The sequence below is a fragment of the Squalius cephalus genome (assembly GCF_949319135.1).
Source record: "Squalius cephalus genome assembly, chromosome: 8".
Taxonomy (NCBI): domain Eukaryota; kingdom Metazoa; phylum Chordata; class Actinopteri; order Cypriniformes; family Leuciscidae; genus Squalius; species Squalius cephalus.
Window position 1 is genome coordinate 15,953,054 of NC_137129.1, and position 19,488 is coordinate 15,972,541.

Genomic DNA, 19,488 nt, shown 5'->3' on the forward strand with positions numbered 1-19,488 from the left:
GTCTCAAAATTATTCAACCCCTTCACGGCAAGCATCTTTAGTACTTAGTAGAACACTCATTTGCTGTTATGACCTGCTGCAAACGAGATATATTACCAGATTCTGGCAGCGTTTCTGAGGAATCTTAGCCAATGGCCTCCAGTTCAGTAATATTCTTGGGTTTGCGTTCTGCAACCACCTTTTTCAAATCCCACTAGACATTTTCTATGGGGTTCAAGCCAGGTGACTGTGATGACACTGTAGAATATTTCAGGACTTCTTCTGCAACCAAGCCTTGGTGAAATTTGAGGTATGCTTTGGATCATTGTCCTGTTGGAAGGTCAAATGACGCCAAAGCTTCAGCTTCTGCTAGGATTTCCTGATACTTCAATGAATCCATCTTGCCCTCCACATGCTGCAGGTTTCCAGTGCCAGACGATGTAAAGCAGCCCCAGAGCATCACCGAGCCCCACCATGCTTAACTGTAGACGAGTATTATTTTCAGCATATGCTTCATTCTTCTTCCTCCAGACATACCGCTGATCCATTGGGCCAAAAAGTTCCAGTTTTGTTTCATCGCTCCACAGAACAGAATCCCAAAACATCTGTAGCTTATTTATATGATTTTGAGCAAATTGGAGCAGACATTTCTTGTGCTTTTGTTTCAGAAGTGGTGTATGTCTTGGAGTTCTGGTATGCGTTTAGTATGCGCCTTACTGTGCAAGCTGAAACCTCAGTGCATGTTGCCACCAAGTGTTGCTGCAGGTCTTTTGCAGTCACTCGAGGGTTTTCTGAAACGGCCTTCTCAGAAATCTGGTTGCTGTTGTTGATAGCTTCCTTTTTCTGCCCCATTCAGGTAGTGTAACCACTGTTCCTTTAACTTTGAACTTGCGAACTATGCTTCCAACGGTGTCTCTAGGAACATTGAGTGCCTTGGCTATCTTTTTGTATCCTGTTCCTTGTTTGTAAAGGGCGATGAAAACTTCTCTTAACTTTTTGGACCATTCTTTTGACTTAGACATATTTCTAACATGCAGTAAAACGTGACACTCAACAAACCTAGCCAGTTCAGATATTTCATGTGTTCTAGTTCAAGCACACCTGATGCAACTAATAAACCCCTTGATTAGTTTTTTTTTAACATGTATCATGGTAATGTCATGGTGCTTTTTTGAAGTATTTAGTAGTTTTTAATAAAAATGTTTTTTAATTGTAATTACCTTTTGTCCAACATCAGTGTTTTGACAATGATGGGTGAAGAAAATGTACAGCAATTTTTTTTAATCTGGCATGAAACGTTAGTTTAAAGTGTTTTAGATTTTTTTTTTTAATTATAATATAATATAATATAATATAATATAATATAATATAATATAATATAATATAATATCAATTTTAAACATTGTTGTCCTTTGGGATTATTTTGCTATTTTCATGTGAAAAATAGCAATGTTGCGATTATTTTTCATTTTTGTGTTGAACTGTGCTGGTTTGTTGAGTCACTTGTAGCATCATACAAAAGAAGTCTCTCACCTGTCACAAATCGTGAAGACTTTCTCAATACATTTTTGTGTTTTAATAAAAGGAATATTTCAGGAAGGAAAAAAGTTCTGGAGAAAAAACTAACAAATTTAATGATGTTAATTTTTTTTCAAAGTCAGTCTCTACATATGTTTTATTTGATAGACAGTTTGTACTCCTTGAATCGTTCTTGATGCTTACATCACTGAGGGTAAGAATTATTTTCTTCAGTTCAACTCAAATCACAAATTTTTCAGTTCCCAATAAAATTAGCGGCCAACATGGCCAACTTATTTATTCACCTAAGCCAAATTTTACTTGCATTTGGCACTTGGGCAATGTTTACTTTGGACCCTGCTAATATAGATAATCTGATATAATACACATGAAATGAAATGTTATTTTCACTTATTTTATGCAATATTTACTCAAAACTCATGAAAAACATTTAAAAACAGAAAATGTTTATTAGTTGTTGACAAGGCTGTCATTAGATTTTGGAAAAAGACTCAAAGAGCACTCCTGTTAATCTGCCAAACTGACAAAATATTTTCTGATGCTGATAATGTCCAACTATGCAGTTCAGTAATAATTTATTTGGTACAATGGTATAAATCAAAATACCATGATGTTACTTTCCCATATCATAACTGTACTATAGTACCTCTACAGTACTTTGTTTGTAAAAGAAAAAAGCCCCCGTCATAACTCCACCCACACTGCAACTCTTCTCTCCTCTGCTTTTTCATTCCTATTTTTTGTATTTTTTTTTCTTGTCAGGAACAGGGTAGAGATTAAACATGTTCTGCTGGCTTTTCTTTTCCCCGTGAGCTCTCAGTCTCGCCAGCCGATTTGAAAACGACGCAGACGGATAATGATGCGGGCGAGAGACGGAAGTTTTTTGTGCAGGGAGGGGGAGACACATCCACCCACATTTTTTATTTCCATATTTTATTCTGTCGTAAATGAAATAAAAGAGAAAATGATGCTGTTTACATCCGACATGCTCTGCTACCATCAAGTGTTATGATTCCCCTCTGTGCCAGCCGTCCCCCCACCCCATCAGCCCACACCCTGCATGAGTGTGTGAGACGGTGTCTAGCTCTGGCTGCAAAGCACTTGTCTGAGGGGGAAAATGTGATTGTGATGGGGGTGGGGTGCTGGGGTTGTTTTGGGGACTTTGTGTTTTTTAAAGAGAGACAGAAAGATGGTGTGAGGGGGGTGTTGCCTCATTCTCTATGTCTTGATAAATCAATCTTGAGGCTGGCAGATGAGGCAGGCACCACAGAGACACTCTTAGACTGGCACCATTCAGCCCTGAACCCCTGTGCACACACACACCCAGACAATAATGAGACCTCGGCACAATACAATTATACACAAATTCCAAATGTGAGACGCAAATACAGACAGTACACAACATTTCTAGACCTGTCAATCTTTTCCATGTTTTATGTTTCACAATACATTCCCATGGAATATCATCTAATTCAGGGGTGCCCAATCCTGCTCCTGCTGATCGACTGTCCTGCACAGTTCATCTCCAACCCTAATCAAACACACCTGTTTCAAGTGATCCTGAAGACCTTAATTGGTTGCCTCAGGTGTGTTTGATTAGAGTTGGAGATGAACTGTGCAGGACAGTCGATTGGCAGGAGCAGGATTGGGCACCCCAAACTAATGTATACTGGCCATATAAATGTCAAGCACTTGGTTTAATCTTAAGATGCTTTCTGAATGTCCGGCAAAGTAAATTCCTGGGGTCAGAGGGCTCAGGTTATTTACTTGGAAATAAAATGTTTACATGGTACTGGGCTGCTACAATGAGTGTTTTTGGATGAATTATATTTCATTGTGGTGGGGCTACCCAGTGTGACACCACAGAATTAGAAACTAAAGGCTTTGATATACTTCAAGCAAAATGAAATCACTGACTGGTGTAGAGAATCAGGGCAAAAATATGTTTGTTTTCGGAGTTTAAAACTGCTTACAAAAGCAAACTTTCTGGCCATAAACGACTTCAAACTAGTCAGTCCATGGTGATTACGTATTAGGTAGGTGTACTCTGTGGCTCCGCCACCTTTGACGTGGAAATCTTCTCCAGTTCATCCCTTTTATTCAGTTTATTGAGGTCTGACACGAGTAAAAACACACTGGAGAGCTGCTTTATAGTAGAAATTGAGGTTGTATTTCTCATTGAAAGCAACACTGGCACTGTTTTTTGTTTAATACTGTAAACTGCTCGTTTTAAAAGCAATCTTTTGTATAAAATGTTAAATAAATGTGACTTGACTGGAGTGCCAAATAGCAGAGTTTATGCAAACATATCCACATCTCTATGATCAGATGCTTTCTTAACTGCTGTTTTCTCACCCCTGTCGTTTTTATTGTGCGTTTACCTTGTTATTGAGAGAAAAGCGTGCAGCATTTTACATATTCAATTAAACGGCACTCTCAGCAGTAAGATGTTTGCTAACAGTGTACCGCTGTTGAGGTATTTCAAACGTTGTTTTACCCTTAAGCGAAGAACCAAAAAAAACAAACAAAACTTTGCTGTAAGTGTACTGGGGCCTTGAGCAACCGATAAAGTTGCTTGTTGCAGTCGTGTCTGATTAGAATAGAAACTGATTTACATTTAGGCCTACTGCTTGTCGCTTTGTCACATCATGCCTGGTTAGGGATAAGCTGCAAAGTTGATGGCTGGATTGAGATTTGGATCCCAATGGAAATCTCACGGGAGCGGGCAGTTTTACCTTTGCTGCGGGTGGGAGTGGGTGGTCAAAAAATACAGAGCAGGTCCCGCAATTTGCCGCGTAACAGTCAACACATGAAGTTCACCGCATTTGATCAGTAACATTCTCTTCCTCCATAGCAGGCTAGGCCAAGTGATTCATTATTTAATTCAATCCTTAAGTACATTTAATGTTTTTAGTATTATTTATTTTATATTTAATTTGATATTTATTTATTTTATAAGTAATTCAATTAAATATTGTGCCTTGTTAGGTTAACATAATTTAAATGTTATGGTTAGGTGTGTGTTGTTACGCAGACGTTTAAATATGTTTTTATGCTCCACTAGTTGTGGTTTTGTTTTAATAAAAAGCTGACCAAATGTGTGTCATTTGTGGTGCTAGCATTACTTTATCTTGTCAGTTTAATTGATCACAATATTTTATCTCTGTTATTCTAAACATTTAGCATAGCCCTAATATTTGTGTAATTTTTTTCACAATTTCGACAAGCTGTAACAATGTTTGCAGGTGCGGGTGGGAGTGGATACAAACATTGCCGGAGCGTGTGGTAATGGTCAGAAATTCAGCAGGAGGGGGCTGGAGCGAGATTAAGAAAACAGTCCCGCACAAGGCTCAAAGTGGGCCTGACTTTATGGCCATAATTAAAAGTCTGAAAGAGATGTTTGCCTGAGGCCAGGTCTGCTACAGCCAGTGCCACCCCCCTGAGCGCTCAGTCTGCTAAAAGTGTGTGTGTCTGCCAGGGGAGGTTTAATTGAGCTGTGACTCATCTAATGGAGAAGGCAAAAGGCTTGTGTCACACTTGGGTGCATGGCAGGACTGTAATGAATCAGTGGTTGCGGAGGACAACAGGTGTGTATGAGTGTCTGTCCAGTTCGGAATAGACAAGTGGTAAAAAATAAATGTTACAAATGATAGTTTGAGAGTAGGTGGATGTTCTATAAATGGGGTACTGCAGGTTATCTGCAGGTTTGTGTATGTGTATCAGTGTGTGTTTGAGCACTGTTTAGGTGGCAGAATATGCCTGAGAGGATGAAATCTAAGCTTGGCACATCCGGGCTGATTCACAGCTCCTTATAATAAAGAACAACAGAGACTAAGAAGGAAATCCTTCATTGGAGAGCAGATAGGGAGACGATGATGGGTTTTGGGACCTTACGTAAGATAAAAGATTCATCAAATATTCTTGCTGGGTTATTACGTGGGCACTCCTACACCAGAAGCAGGAACTATGCCAAATAATGGCTGAACAGCATGAGTGCTTAGCGGTCTATATTCTTTTTGATTCTAATAACAGTTACTTAAAACATCTTCATCTGGGCACAAATTGGGGTGGTTTGACAGACCCTACTTAATGCTTGAACTCTACAAAGGTGGTGTAAACAAAATTCTAAACATTTACATTTACATACTTTATATTACACAAGGAAATATTTTAAGAGTGTGTTTCTGTAACCACAAAAGTTAGGTTACGATTTATTCAGAAGGTGAATATTCACCTGGTGCCAAATAAGGGATCCCCCTCTTTAAAAATTGAGTCTTGGTAGTCCTGGGGACACGAGATGGAGCCCCCCATTGTAGTTGCAGATTGTTGGTCCTTGATTCTCTAGATTATGTATATATGACAAGCAAACACAAAAAGTGTTTTATTTTAAAAGTCTTCAAGATTGCCCAAAAAGCAACTTGGTTTGTTTGAGGCTTGTGAAACCTCAATAGATTGTATCCTGAAATTTAGCTTTTAAAAAAAAAAAATATATTTATGTTTTTTTTAACTCTCCTGGAAGTCATTGTGTACTTCGCACACTGGCTGTTAAGTATGCACGGTTACATAAGACAGCTGGTTACATAAAATGTTGGGAGCGTGAGTGAGGAGGTTATCCTAAGTGTGGCCAGAGGCAAATCTAAGATTAAGATTAGGGTCAGGAATTAGGGTTAGGGATTCTCAATAGGCTTGGGTCATGGGGGGACATAGTGAAACTGAAACTAAAAGATCATTTGTAGGAAACTAATTCTCTTAAATTCTGGCAAATTCCTTCCTACCTACTGACAGTGAGGGTACTATCAACAGCACACTAGCCTTGCAGTAGTGGATAGAGGGAACTCCTCTGTTTTTTCTTGAGTCTGAAGAGAGTGAAACCAGAGTTTAATTTGGTAGAAAAAATTAGGCTGACTCCCCGCTCTCAGTTTATCTTCTTCATCAGCTACCTTCTGAGGTGTGTGCAGAAGGCTGCTAGTGAAGTGCTCATAAGGTGTCTATGTAATAACATACAATTGCAATGAGAGTGACGTGGGGTTTTGGTGAAGGTCTAGGAGCACTTCTGTAATTTGTTGTTAAAGAGTGTGCAGGTGCAAGCGGCCATTGGTAAAAAGTTGGCCCGTCTTTTACGCTGTCTTGTTTGTCTCCTCAGCATTGGGGTACCACAGGGTTCGGTACTTGGCCCATACTTTTCTCCATTTGCACTCAAAACTGTAATGCATTCATTGCTTCTCTTAAAGTATTTTGCTTATCTCAGCTCATCTCATTTCCTCCTCTCTGCCTCTCCACCTATGATCTTTTGAGTGGATCTCGTCATGCCTTTCTAACATATCAAACTGGATGCAGACTCTCTAAATGTGATAATAATCTCGATTCTCAAGCCTGATCTGCTCTTCTTCTGAGCCTAGAACTTCTCTTAATACATCTCATTTAAAGGTCATACAGTCATATCTACCAGTTCCCTAAAACAGTAGAAGTCACCCCAGACTTTGCTGACCACTTTACGGAAACTGGCCATTTGCAATGATATATGGTCTGCAATTCTGCCTTTTCTTGGCTCAAGCTTTTAAGCTGCTCATTCAGGCAGTAGTTATTTCATGGCTAGGCTAATACAACTCACTTCTTGCTGACCTACTTGCGTCTTTCAAAAAACCCCCAGAAAAATGGAACTTGACCTGTGTTTAACCTCCTTAAATTCTCTTATGTCAAGCCTCTGCTCGGGTCTGTACTTCAGCTCTCATTAACTGCAAGAATTACATTAAAGTATCTGACCTGCAATGCTAATGTCTAATTTACAATTTTGTCATTTAGATTATTCTTCTATCCAAGGTGATTTAAAATACACCTGTAGCAACTTGGGAAGGGATTGTACAAATGTGATAGTTCATGATGGTAGTTAAAACTCTTAGGGAGTTTTAACGTACAATGTTTTTGTTACAAACCAAGCTCTTTCAATACTAGGCTACATCATCCCAGTGGCGCAAATAACCTGGTCCCCTACAACCTTCAAACACTCCATCATCCATCTCTCCCCACAAAGGGTTTCTGCTTGTCTAGGTCTAGAATTCTTTAAAGTCATTACTCAAAGTACAAGTTTTATATGTCACATGATCAGTTGAAATAGCACTGAAATGTTTTCACAAATTTGCGTTTGGTCTCCACACCATGCCTGTATGTGGAACGACAATAGTGTGTGGGTGAAGGTTTCACCTTCACTGTACAGGACATGTGTTTGTGTGTGTGCTTTCGTTTGCCCCTCAGCCAAACTGCCTTTATCTGGCATGGTGGGAAGTTGTTAGATCGTTAATCAATGTCAGAAGAGCAACATGCCCTATGGCGTTTCTCGTCTCAAAGGAGAGTGCTGCCATGTGGCTGTGTCATAATGGAAATGTATGGGCAGCCATTGATGGGCGAATTCAAGGATTAGTCAGTATAATATGTCAAAGCCGAGCCTCAAGATTCTTGTCTCATAGAACCTTTTGTTTATCATTCAGTCATGACCAGAAAGCATTTATATGTCTCCTGGATAGCCTCAGCTTCAGATGTGCTTTTTTGGCCTAGTTTCGAGGAACAAGATGTGGCCTGTTGAACAGATCTATGGTCAGATGTACTGATATGAATGAATTGTGTGCTGCAAAGAGACACACCTGGGGTTTCTGTACAATGATTCCTGGATGGTGTCAGCTTCTCAAAAAGTTTTAGAAAGTATCAGGGACACTTAAAACCGTACAGAAATGAGTACAGAAATGATGCAGATCAGTCCTTCACATTACTCTATATCTGCTGCAGTTGTTGCACTGAGGCCCTATCTTCCATTTTCTGTTCGTCACAGTGCGCCGCGGCGCTCTGGCCGATCTCCAGAGAGAGATATTCGTCGCATAGAATGCTGACACAAGGAGGAACTGTCCTCAAGGAGGAGAGGAGCGAGAGAGAGTCTTGGCTTGTGTGTGCTGGCTGATATCGGAGCTGTCAGTCAAACAATGAACAAACTCTGTCCTGGGGACAAAAAGAAAACTTCACTCACGCTCCTTCCTAACTGCCTCCACATCCTTATCGTTATAAATCAAATCCACTGTTTTTCAAATTAGACATTCTCATCCTTGAGTTAAACTCACTGTCTGTGCCAATCTGCATCCACATATTAGTAGTCTGTCTCCTGATCAGGTCTTGCTATGTGAAAACCTAAATATTTTCAAAATTGACTTGCTGGTTGTCTGAACCCTGAGCTTTGTGTAATTTTGCAGACTCAGGGTCATAGCCAGACTAGACAGCGAGCAGACATGTTTCTTAATGAGTGTTCACATAGTTCTTCTGTTTGAAAACATTGGACTTAGTGCTGCAGAAGTCTCAAGATAAAACCATTCAAAGTTGGACTATTGGAATATGGTGTTAAAATTTTACAGCACTGATTTGGTCGGTCAGGTCACGGGGGCTTGTTTACGGGCTGGTTTAAGCCCTTTCACATTACTTTTATTATTGTTACAATCCTATGCATTCAGAATAATATATTTGTCCATTGCATTGCTTCGTGTGCTGTTTTTTTGTGCATCCATGAGAGTTCAGGTTAAAAAGAATTCCTCTTTTAAAATCTTCCTCTTACAGTACATTCTTCCAGTCTTCCACAACTTCACTTGCATTCTGCTGCCCTCCATCCAGCTGTTTTTGAATGTAAGAATGTGCCTTATATAAGCACCCATTTAAAACCATGTACAGTCAGGGTGGAGTTAACTTAAAAACAGCCTAATTATACAGAGCTTTCTTAAGAATGATTAGTCAACTAGTCGTTAAGGCATCCGATTTTGAAAATATGCACATTCCTAGACTTTAGGGTCAATATAACGCCCATGCAGACCTCTATCATAGATGGCTATAGAGTCTCCGGTTCCTAATGACTTGACTGTTACATGGTGCTTTGATAGATAAGAGCAGTCAAAACCAGACTGCTGTGTCCATAGCTGCCCTACACATATCCATATTCTTTGCTTTATATTTTTTTTCTACGTATTTGTACTTTTTGCTAACAATGTTTCATTTGCCTTTTCTTGTTGAGCGGGCTTCTCTTCTCCCTGTAGTGTTTGAAGTGGAGATGATTTTACTTTCAGAGGTGTGCACGCCACCCCCAGTTATATTTATCTCCAGACTTCAAAGTGCCACCCTGCTGTGTTTTTGCATCTGAACAAATAAAGAAGGTTGTTTCTCCAGTGTAGTCTTCCATATGGCTCTCTTCCGAAATCAACCAGCCAAGGGGAACAGGAATCACTTGTTCAAATATAATCATGTTAACCAGTTTTCTCTCTTTCTTTTTTCTCTACAGTTTCTCCTTAGAAGAAACTCCAGCACTCCTGAAGAAGGATGACACCCATGGCACATTGGATAGGACGGTGCCTATGGGCATCTGTGTCACTCACATGCCAAGCCTGAAAAGTGGAAAGAAAGACAGTTTTAGCAGACACGTTGAACACTTCCAAGCTTTAGAGTGAAACTTTGCACAGTTGGCCATGGCTGCATATCCATGGCTTGGAGGATAGGGTCCCTTGTTTAGCAAGCATTTTCACCACAGTGAGTTTTGTAACTGGTCATTTAGCAAATCCAGCACTTCCTCTGGCCAGGAGGACTTTAAAGAACAACTGCCATACATGAGCTGAACCAGAGGATCCAAAATGGAGGTCACACAGCAACACTCTTTCTACTGGACTGGTTAAAGCTGCAGATAAAAGCATTACTGCAAGGGCAGTATGCAGGCAGCTGACTACCCAGCCACATATAATAACACAGGTAAGAGTCACTTTACCCCTTGATAGGTGAACTAAGTAAATTAAGTTTCTCCTTAAAGTTTTACACATAAATAAATGAATAGTATATATGAAATATTAAAATTCATGTACAATTGCATCTGATTAAGACTTTATTTGATATAAGGTGAGTCCTTGTAGTTGCTGCTACGATCACATAACCAGTCAGTTACTTCCCAGTTCAACTTCCGGTTTTTATATTTACAAAAACAATAAGAAATAAGGAATCTCCCATTCATGTGTAAAGTAGGTCCAATTGAGTTACACCTTCCGCAAATCATGTTTTAAACTGAAAATCATCTAATCTCACTTGAAATTAAGAATTTCCATGTAATACCAACAAAATAGCTTTTCCATAAAACTCGATTGTATACTGATTGCTGGCTGTTCAGGTGCAAATTTACTTGGTCAAGGAAAGAAGTGATCCACTTTAAAAACATGGGTGCATGATGCCCAATAGGTGTCAGTATCAAAAAATGTATTAGTTCACCTTTAATTGTTTGAGAATACATGACTTTTTTACACTTTTTGTTATACTGGTTTAAACTCTGTTCACACTCTGATAGCATTCAATAATAGAAGTGGTCTAAATATTAACACATGTACATACTGTGTGTCTTCTGTGGAAGTCTCAGGACCAAAACATTTTCATCCAATCATTGCGTCATCAGAACATTTCTTGAGTCTATGCAGAATTTTTAGACAGACAGTCACTGAGCGCCACAAACAAACAGCAGCCACCTTTTACAGTTCCTCCTGAACCAAAAGAAAAGCTTATGCTACGTAACCGTAATTACAAGATGGCAACTCATGACTACAACTCATCTACTCGGAGCTGTTCACGTCCTTTTTGCGTTTCTATGTCAACTCTATCAATGCCGAAATGAATCTGTAGCAGTCAGGTGGTACAAGCAAGAGCTCTGTAAGTTGTTTACGTTCATTATTATTGTAATGTTATGTGCTTTGAGACATGAGGTAATTTAACGGCATCTTTTGTAATGCTTTGCTGACTTCTGCTGTGCGTGTTCATGTGTTTTGGAGGAGACGTGACTTTAGAGAGTGCTCTGAAGGGAGGGTAGGATCTTATGCTTTCAAAGCTAGCTTGCTATTGCTAGCCTCTCCGAAATTGCACATCGCATCTTTTTAAACTGCAAGGAGTCACTATCATGTTAGGAGGTTATGTTTCACAAAAATCAAAAAAGAGAATGTTTTCAGAAAATGAAACTTCTGTCTTTGTCCGGGGCCAGCCAAGTGCTGACACTGAAAATTCTCCAGGATCCAGTTTTTAATATCAGATGTGGAATTTGAACTTGGAGTGGAATTTGGACCCATACATCCAAAAATTCCTGAGAGACCTGAGGTAGAGGATATTGTTTTAACAACTGGATGGCCCCCAAGCTGAGCCGGGGTCACACTGTTCTGCTCTTTATTCATCATGGAGAGAAATGAAAAACCAGAACATTTTGTTCAAAAGCATGTGATGGGCTCTCCAGCTGAGGGGGAAAAGCGCCGGCCCACGGTCTTGAGCAACCTGTCAGTTAAAGTAGTCACAACAGAATGAAACGTTTAAACTAGCAAAACCAAACAAACATTACAAAGCTGGTTTAAAATTTAACACAAACAAAGTTTGCACTAAAATCAGAATCAGAAAAAGCTTTATTGTCAAGTGTGCTTGCACTCACGAAATTTACCTTGGTATTGAAGCTTCCAGTATACACACATAAATATAACAAGACACATAATAACATTTTTGAATAAAATATAAAGACATTGATAGGTGTAGTCAGAATAAACATATTCAGATATAAACATATTGACATAAACATAAATATATTGACATTCTGTCATAATTTTCTCACCTTCATGTCGTTCTAAATCTGTATGACTTCTCTGGAGCTCAGAAAGAAATTCTGCAAAATGTCAGACCTGCTCTTGAAAAGTAGTTCACATTACTTGTGAGCTGTATTCATTTTTACACTCAATTCAAACATGGCATTAAAGGAGAACTCCGGTCAATTTTAACATTGAGCTCATTTTTTTGTAAATTTGGAGTGCTGTCAGTACAGAGAACAACGACAAAAATCGGTGTTGCCTACACCGTGTTATCCTCTTTTTAAAATTTGCACCCTGTTGACTTAAATGGGGCAAGTTTTAAACCTGCTTTTAGCCTCTTAACATCCTTGATGTGTCATTACAAGTGCCCAGCCATGTGAGTGATTCCTTCAGAGTCAACACGCGGTGAATCTGACTGCAGTAGATGTGCAAGATATGAATAAAAATGATGGTTGAAGTCCACAGTAGTCGATTGTCGAGTTCATGCGCATAGGTTTAGTACGTACGATCATGCGCCCGAACTCGACAATCGACTATGGACTTCAACCGAAAATAGGATGTAAATACAGGTATGTGCGCTGGCTGAAATAACATCATTTTTATTCATATCTTTCACATCTACTGCAGTCAGATTCACCAGCGTTCACTCTAAAGGAATCACTCACATGGCTGGGCACTTGTAATGACACATCAAGGATGTTAAGAGGCTAAAAGCAGGTTTAAAACTTGCCCCATTTAAGTCAACAGGGTGCAAATTTTAAAAAGAGGATAACACGGTGTAGGCAACACCGATTTTTGTCGTTGTTCTCTGTACTGACAGCACTCCAAATTTACAAAAAAATTAGCTCAATGTTAAAATTGACCGGAGTTCTCCTTTAACCCACATCACCTATAGAAAAGCTTCAGTTTGCCATATTTTAATAAAATGAAAAAAAGAAGAAAAAAAAAGATTATTTTTAGGTAACTTTTGTTGCATGGAAAAGAGCAGCTTGAACAATCTTCCAAACATCTTCTCTTGTGTTTCCATGCATAAAGGAAATTTAGGTTTGAAGGACATAAGGGTGAGTAAATATCAGAATTCATTTTTTTGTTAACTATTCTTTAACATAAGTTTAACTAAAATACAGAATGACAATATTTTATTGCTTTAAAATATTTGACGGAGACAAGCTCAGTAACGAGACAAGCGTTGAAGCTTAGTAAATCTTTTTATACAAATACTACCAATCACAATCCAAGTATCATGTAAATTGTTAGATACACGTCTCTGGCATTGTTCAGTCAAGTCGCTTTTCATTTAATATCTGTTAAAGTTAATATGATCCTAATCAAAGAAATGTATGCCGCCACTGTTTTTGAGTCAATATGATTTGATTTAATTTGCTCATGATTTTGCCTAGCAACAGAGACTGAAACTACTGATGCCTGTGCTTGCTCTCCCCTCACACACACACACACACACACACACACACACGTATTCTTCATGAAGAAGGAATTGTGTTGGTGTTTCATGGCAGAGGCGTTTTGAGTGTGGACAGCTTCCAAATCGATTCCCGTCATTCTGTGAGCCCACAGCACGCAGGTTTGCGTAGGGAGATTCAGATAGGTCGGGGGAGTTTACCGTGGGCTAAATGCCGGGGAATACGGCGATACTAAACAAACTGGATGGGGGAGATTGGTCACACTTTATATTAGGTGTCCTTAACTACTATTTACTTAAATCAAAAAAATGTTAGTTATTGTGTTGATTTTGTATTGCAAAACACTTTTACTGCTATTGAGGTGGGATATGGGTAAAGTTAGGGACAGGTTTGGGTAGGTTTACGGGTGGGTTAAGGGGTAAGGGAAGGGTCAACAGAGTAATTACAGATGTAATTACAGAGATTAATTACAGCTGTGATTACATGCAGGTATTTTTAAAAAATATAAGTACATTGTATAAACATACGCGTACACAATTGTATTGTATCAAATTATTAATTTAAATGTTAGTACAAGTTAAAGACACCTAATAATTGTGGGACCATAAAAACAATTGATAGCCTACTTGCAAGGTTAAACTCGGGTTAGCTGGGCTTGTTTTCATAGTTTTTGAGCCATTGCGATGGACTGACCTATTTAAACGCTCCTGTCTAATTACATGCACTTTAAATCTAAAGTTAAAGGCGTTTCAGAGTCTGACAAAATTAGCTTAATAGTTTTCAACTTTAAAAAAAGACCATCACACCAGCTATATGTAGTACAGCGTCTAGCCCTTGTCTGTTTTACATTTTACTCAGAAATGTTAATAAAGTGAGAACATATTGCGACGGCTGCTCCGTCTCGCACTTTTTGACTCGGTTCTGCTATGCACGCACACTTAATTATCCAAGCTCAGCCGGCGGAGGTCATTCTCTTCTCACCACGACACACACTGCTCCCCCTCAATGTGCTGGGGAATTTGGCGCAGAAAATTTTCGCAGGCTTCCTCGCTCTTATTTTCTTTTCTTAATAAAGGAGCCAAGACCTGGAGGCGGCGACAGACACAGACTGAGGGAGAAAGACAGGGAGGGGAGTGTTGAAAGTGACAAAAGATATAGCATGATGTGTGGGAGACAAGGTCCAAATAAGATTAAAGGTATTAAGAACAAAACTCATTTCGCAGCCTTGGAGGAGAAATCCAGCGGAGAAGTACACAAGACTTGTGTAATGCAGCAAGACATCTTATCCAAAACTAGACGGCAAAGTATCAAAATACATAATATCTGATTCTGGCTAATTATGTATTTTTTCCCCCATCTTTTTAAAGGTAGTGTGTGTAATTCCTTTTGACTTTCTCCTATCCCCGTTTAACACGCAGAGACAATTATCAGTAAAGCTGTTTGCACGTGGATTTGTAAATACAGAAGCTCTGTGGCTCAAAACACTGCTCTGTTTGTTTGAAGATCCTACATAGCTTTACATAGAAACTTTGTCTCAACCAATGATGTGATTTGGGGGTGGAACCAAGGTTGCCAGGTCTGCAAAACAGAACTAGTCCAATAGCCAATCAAAAATAGCCCAAAATTAGCCCAATGACCGTATCCCAAATATCAAAACTCAAAATATGTCACTCCCATACCTAAAATACATATTTTACAGTCACTGTTGTGCGTTATGCACACTTTCAACTTGAAAATCACTATATAGTTGTGATCATAAGAACAGTCTATCATCATAATGGAGCTCAAAGGCTCCCTACCATTGTCCCTCCGTCGCAAAACGCATAATCTAGCACAGTTTTATCATTGGTCTCAGACTATAAAATTGGTCAGATATTTTAATAAGAGCATTGTCAAGTGACCAGTACTGAGTTTTTGATAAAAAAATTACAAGCTCAAAAAATGGATGGATGAATCCTTTACAATGAGATCAATAAGATGCGTTTAGAAAGTAGAAAGAATGAATTTCTATTTCATGCTAACTTTCTACTGGCTGTTTAGGCTATTGGTTAATGTGTTAACCAATAGGCAATTAGCTGTTTAGACATTTGCTACGTTTACATTCAACCTAATAATCCGTCTGTAATCGGATTGACGGCTCAATCGGACTGAAAAGCCTACATCTTAATCGATCCGATTGAGCTCGATCTGAATGAAATTTCGATCCGATTGAAAAGGGGTGGTTTAATCATTTTCTAATCCGATAGAGAGAACATGTAAACACTTGATCAGATTGAAAAACAAAACTGAAAGGACTGCGCATGTGCAATGACGTTGAAATAGCATAATGACGTATGACGCTCGGAACAAGCGGTTCTTCCGGTTCAATAAAGTGTCATATAAATGAGTGTCCCGTCATTCTAAAATTCTCCTTTTCCTCCTTTCAATTTTGTCTCCAAATTATGACCAGAAATGGATCAATATTAAGTCTGCTGTTTAAAACAAACAAAGAACCAATGTAGGAGAGTAGTTATTATGCGCAAACAGCAGGAAACTCTCTATATTCGTGCAGTGTGCGCATGTCAAAAAATCTATTTCGATTTGAAGCTTGTGACATATAAACGCGCACATCAATCCTATCACATGTTTAGCGTTCATGTAAACACTATGAATGAATTCAGTCCGATTGAAACAAAAGTTGTGCATGGCTAGTGTTGTAGGCATTGCATGCTTTCTGATGTCTTGACAATAGTTGACAAAGTAATTTAATGTCAGTAAATGATAATGTTATAAAGTTTACTGCAATAATAGTGAATCATTTGGAAAAGAAGTATTACCATTTTGATACTTGCCATCAAAACGTCTTAAAAGTAAGTGTTGGCTGTGCTCCAAGATGGGAGTAGCCCATGTCGAACTGGAATGCCCACTTTTCATGATCCAATCAAGTCCCATTTTCATTGTTTTTTTTCTTCTTCTCGAATATCCTGTTTCACTTCATGACTACATTGTGGAAATAAAGTGGGTTGCGAATGCTATTTCATGATGTCAAATGGAAAATTAAGACAAAAAAGACAACAAACCGCAGACATGAACAGCTGACACACTTGGCCTGAACTTGCTGGCGGACTCCAAATCCCAGGTGCAGGGTAAATATAGGCACTGAGGCTTCTCTCACACCCATCCATCCCATGATCTCCACCGCCACACACAGATGGCCTTGTCTGACTGCTTCAGGGGAGTGGAGGGCAGGTGACTTCAACAGCCGGGCCAGGGAAGAGAACCCAGACACGCAGGGTGGTTTGAGGTCTTATCAGGGTCGGATGAGTCATGAGAATGGCAGGCGATTGTGCGATGGGCAGACGATGACACGGAGAACGGTCAGAGAGCATCAGTTTGGCTGAGCAGACAGGGGAAAGCGAGCGAGAGAAAGTGTCCTGGTCAACTGCAGGACAAAAACACTGCTGCATCAGACACACTGGCAATGTACCAAATGACAGTCTAAAGGCACGGTTTCATTTACTCTTGATCTGCGAAATCTTGCGTTTGAAATTCATTTCAATCTGGAGTTTAGAGTGAAGGCGACACATTAGGTTCAAGTTGGTCCTGCAAGTTTGCCACGCTGACCAACAGAAATTTTGTTTGAAATTGAGTTCTGTGTAAGCTGTGTTACATACATCACTACACTATTGACAGTCGATACTGGTCCATTTTTGCTCATGAAATTTCGCCAAAATTTCAGTAATATGACCACACCTCAAAGCAAAAATCACTATTACTGTTGCTTATGGGTTAGTGAAGTAGACAAACTATTTACCTGAAGTATTAAACGTTGGTGTGTTACTCGCCCTTCACTGTTTTTGATACAGACATGATTGATACCTCAAATAATACAGTTTTTTGAGTAAAGATATGCTGTTTTCTAAAAGATTAGACTAAAGCTTTAATAATTTAGTTTTAGTGATTAGACTTACATTTAACTTGGAAAAATAGCTCAGCATTGTAAATAAATGCTTTCAATCTTACCTGTACACACACAATATTCTCAATTAAGCGGTACTTTATAGCAAAACTCAACTGCTCGATTGTAATATCATTAAAAAATATAAATATTATCGCACATCTCTGTATATAAAGTTGGATATAAAATTATAATTTTTTTCCGCATACACTTGCACAAATTGATGTGCACAACACAACTGCCTTTTTTTATTTTTTTATTGCAAAATGTAACTATAAATGCCCAGCTCTTTTCATAAAGGTAGTCATACAAGTTTGTCCAACTTTATTCATATTCATACAGTATTCACATAAAGCATCTCGACTGCTTGATTGCTTGTTTATTGTCACAAAATGTAAACAATATTATCGCACAGCTCTAATCTGCTAAATGCAACTACAAGGATTGAATGTCTTAAGATATTATAATAATTCAATTTTATTTTTGTAAAGCTGCTTGGAAACAATGAATACTGTGAAAAGTGCTATGCAAGTAAATTTGATGATGTTTTTAGCCTGCGATGTTTTTAGCGTCTGACCGTAATGAAAAGCAACCAACCACAAGTTGTTTTTATTTTACTTTTTTGTTGAAGTTAAATCTGAAATATGAAATTGGACTAGAAAAATAATATTGTGTCTTCATTAACGTTTGTACAAAAAAACTGAAGAAATCTACACAATTAAAATATATAGAGAAAATAAAGAAATGTTGTGATATGAAGATCTGTTTGTTCTACTAAGTGACTGCAAAGTGACTTGAAAGCCACAAACCTTAACACCCTAGCATTATGGCAGCGAGTTTTGCACACAACAAGCACCACCCACATTTTGTTCAGAAATTGTAAAAATCTAGTTTATATTGCAATGCACAGAGATAATAGCAGCAATGTCTGCATGGCTCAGACTTTGGTCTACATTTCTAGATCATCCTTAAATTGAGTGACACGCCTGGCTGTCTGCTCAGGACAGATAGATGGTTGTCTGTCCTCAACCAGACATTTAAATGTGTTCGAGTTTGTTTGGCCGTTGTTTAGAGACTGGCGTCTTAAACATGGTGTCTCATTTCCCTTGCTGGTGATCAAATCTGCGATTAACGCCACAGACGAGACAGCGGCCAGCTTACAGCCTGATACAAGCTTGCAGAAATCCCTGCCTGCTATAATGGCTCTGAAGTGAATGTTTTATGGTAGATGTTATGTCATCCGGTGCGGCGTCAGGTCACGCATCATGAGTCTGGGTAGATTAGAGACATGTAAAACTCTATCACAGCATCCCTGACCTCTTTTATTCCGAGCAGCCTGCTGAACAACTGCCTCGTATGTTCTCTTCCTTGGGATCTTTTAAATGCACCTGTACAAAAGATTAACAAAGGCTCTTTTTTGCTGACTGGAGGGGGAAATTATGATGACCTTTACAATGAAAGAAAATTTTTATCGTACATGTTATCTTTTCAGTGGTGCTGATCTTATCCTTAAAGGAACAGTTTAACCAAAAATGTAAATTATGTCATCATTCACTAACCTTCGTATTGTTCCAAACTTATTTGATTTCTTCCTTTTTTTTTTTTGCAGAATGTCCAAGCTGCTCTTTTCTATATAATGACATAAGCCATATTTGCACACTTTCGAGCTCTAAAAATTGAACATATTGTTTAAAAAAAAAAAAAAATTACCATAAAAGTACCATGATTTACAGGTAAAAATGACGGTCCAGTTTTATTGTTAACTAAAACTGTTAATAATATTGCTGATATAAATGTGAAAATGTGAAATGTTCTTGGCAGCTACTGAAATAATATAATTTTACGTTAAAAACAAAATAAAATAAAACTAAATACAATTGTTAAAAAAAAAAAAAAACTTAACAAAACATATTAAAAAAACCCATCAAAATATCTCAAATTTAAACTAAAAATATAGCTGCATGCAGCGTTGACGGGCCCAAGCCCTGGCGCCACA

General features: G+C 38.6%; 1 protein-coding gene across 3 annotated transcripts in view; it reads left to right on the forward strand.

Moving 5' to 3' along the window:
• ldlrad4a (low density lipoprotein receptor class A domain containing 4a) overlaps positions 1 to 19,488 on the forward strand; it is a 97,353-nt gene that overhangs the window by 15,376 nt on the left and 62,489 nt on the right. For all 3 annotated transcript variants that reach the window (XM_079878281.1, XM_079878284.1, XM_079878282.1), the window contains one exon: positions 9,824 to 10,284. In XM_079878281.1, the coding sequence (XP_079734407.1) occupies positions 10,245 to 10,284 (40 nt within the window). In that variant the 5' untranslated portion in view covers positions 9,824 to 10,244. The remainder of the gene's footprint in view (positions 1 to 9,823; positions 10,285 to 19,488) is intronic.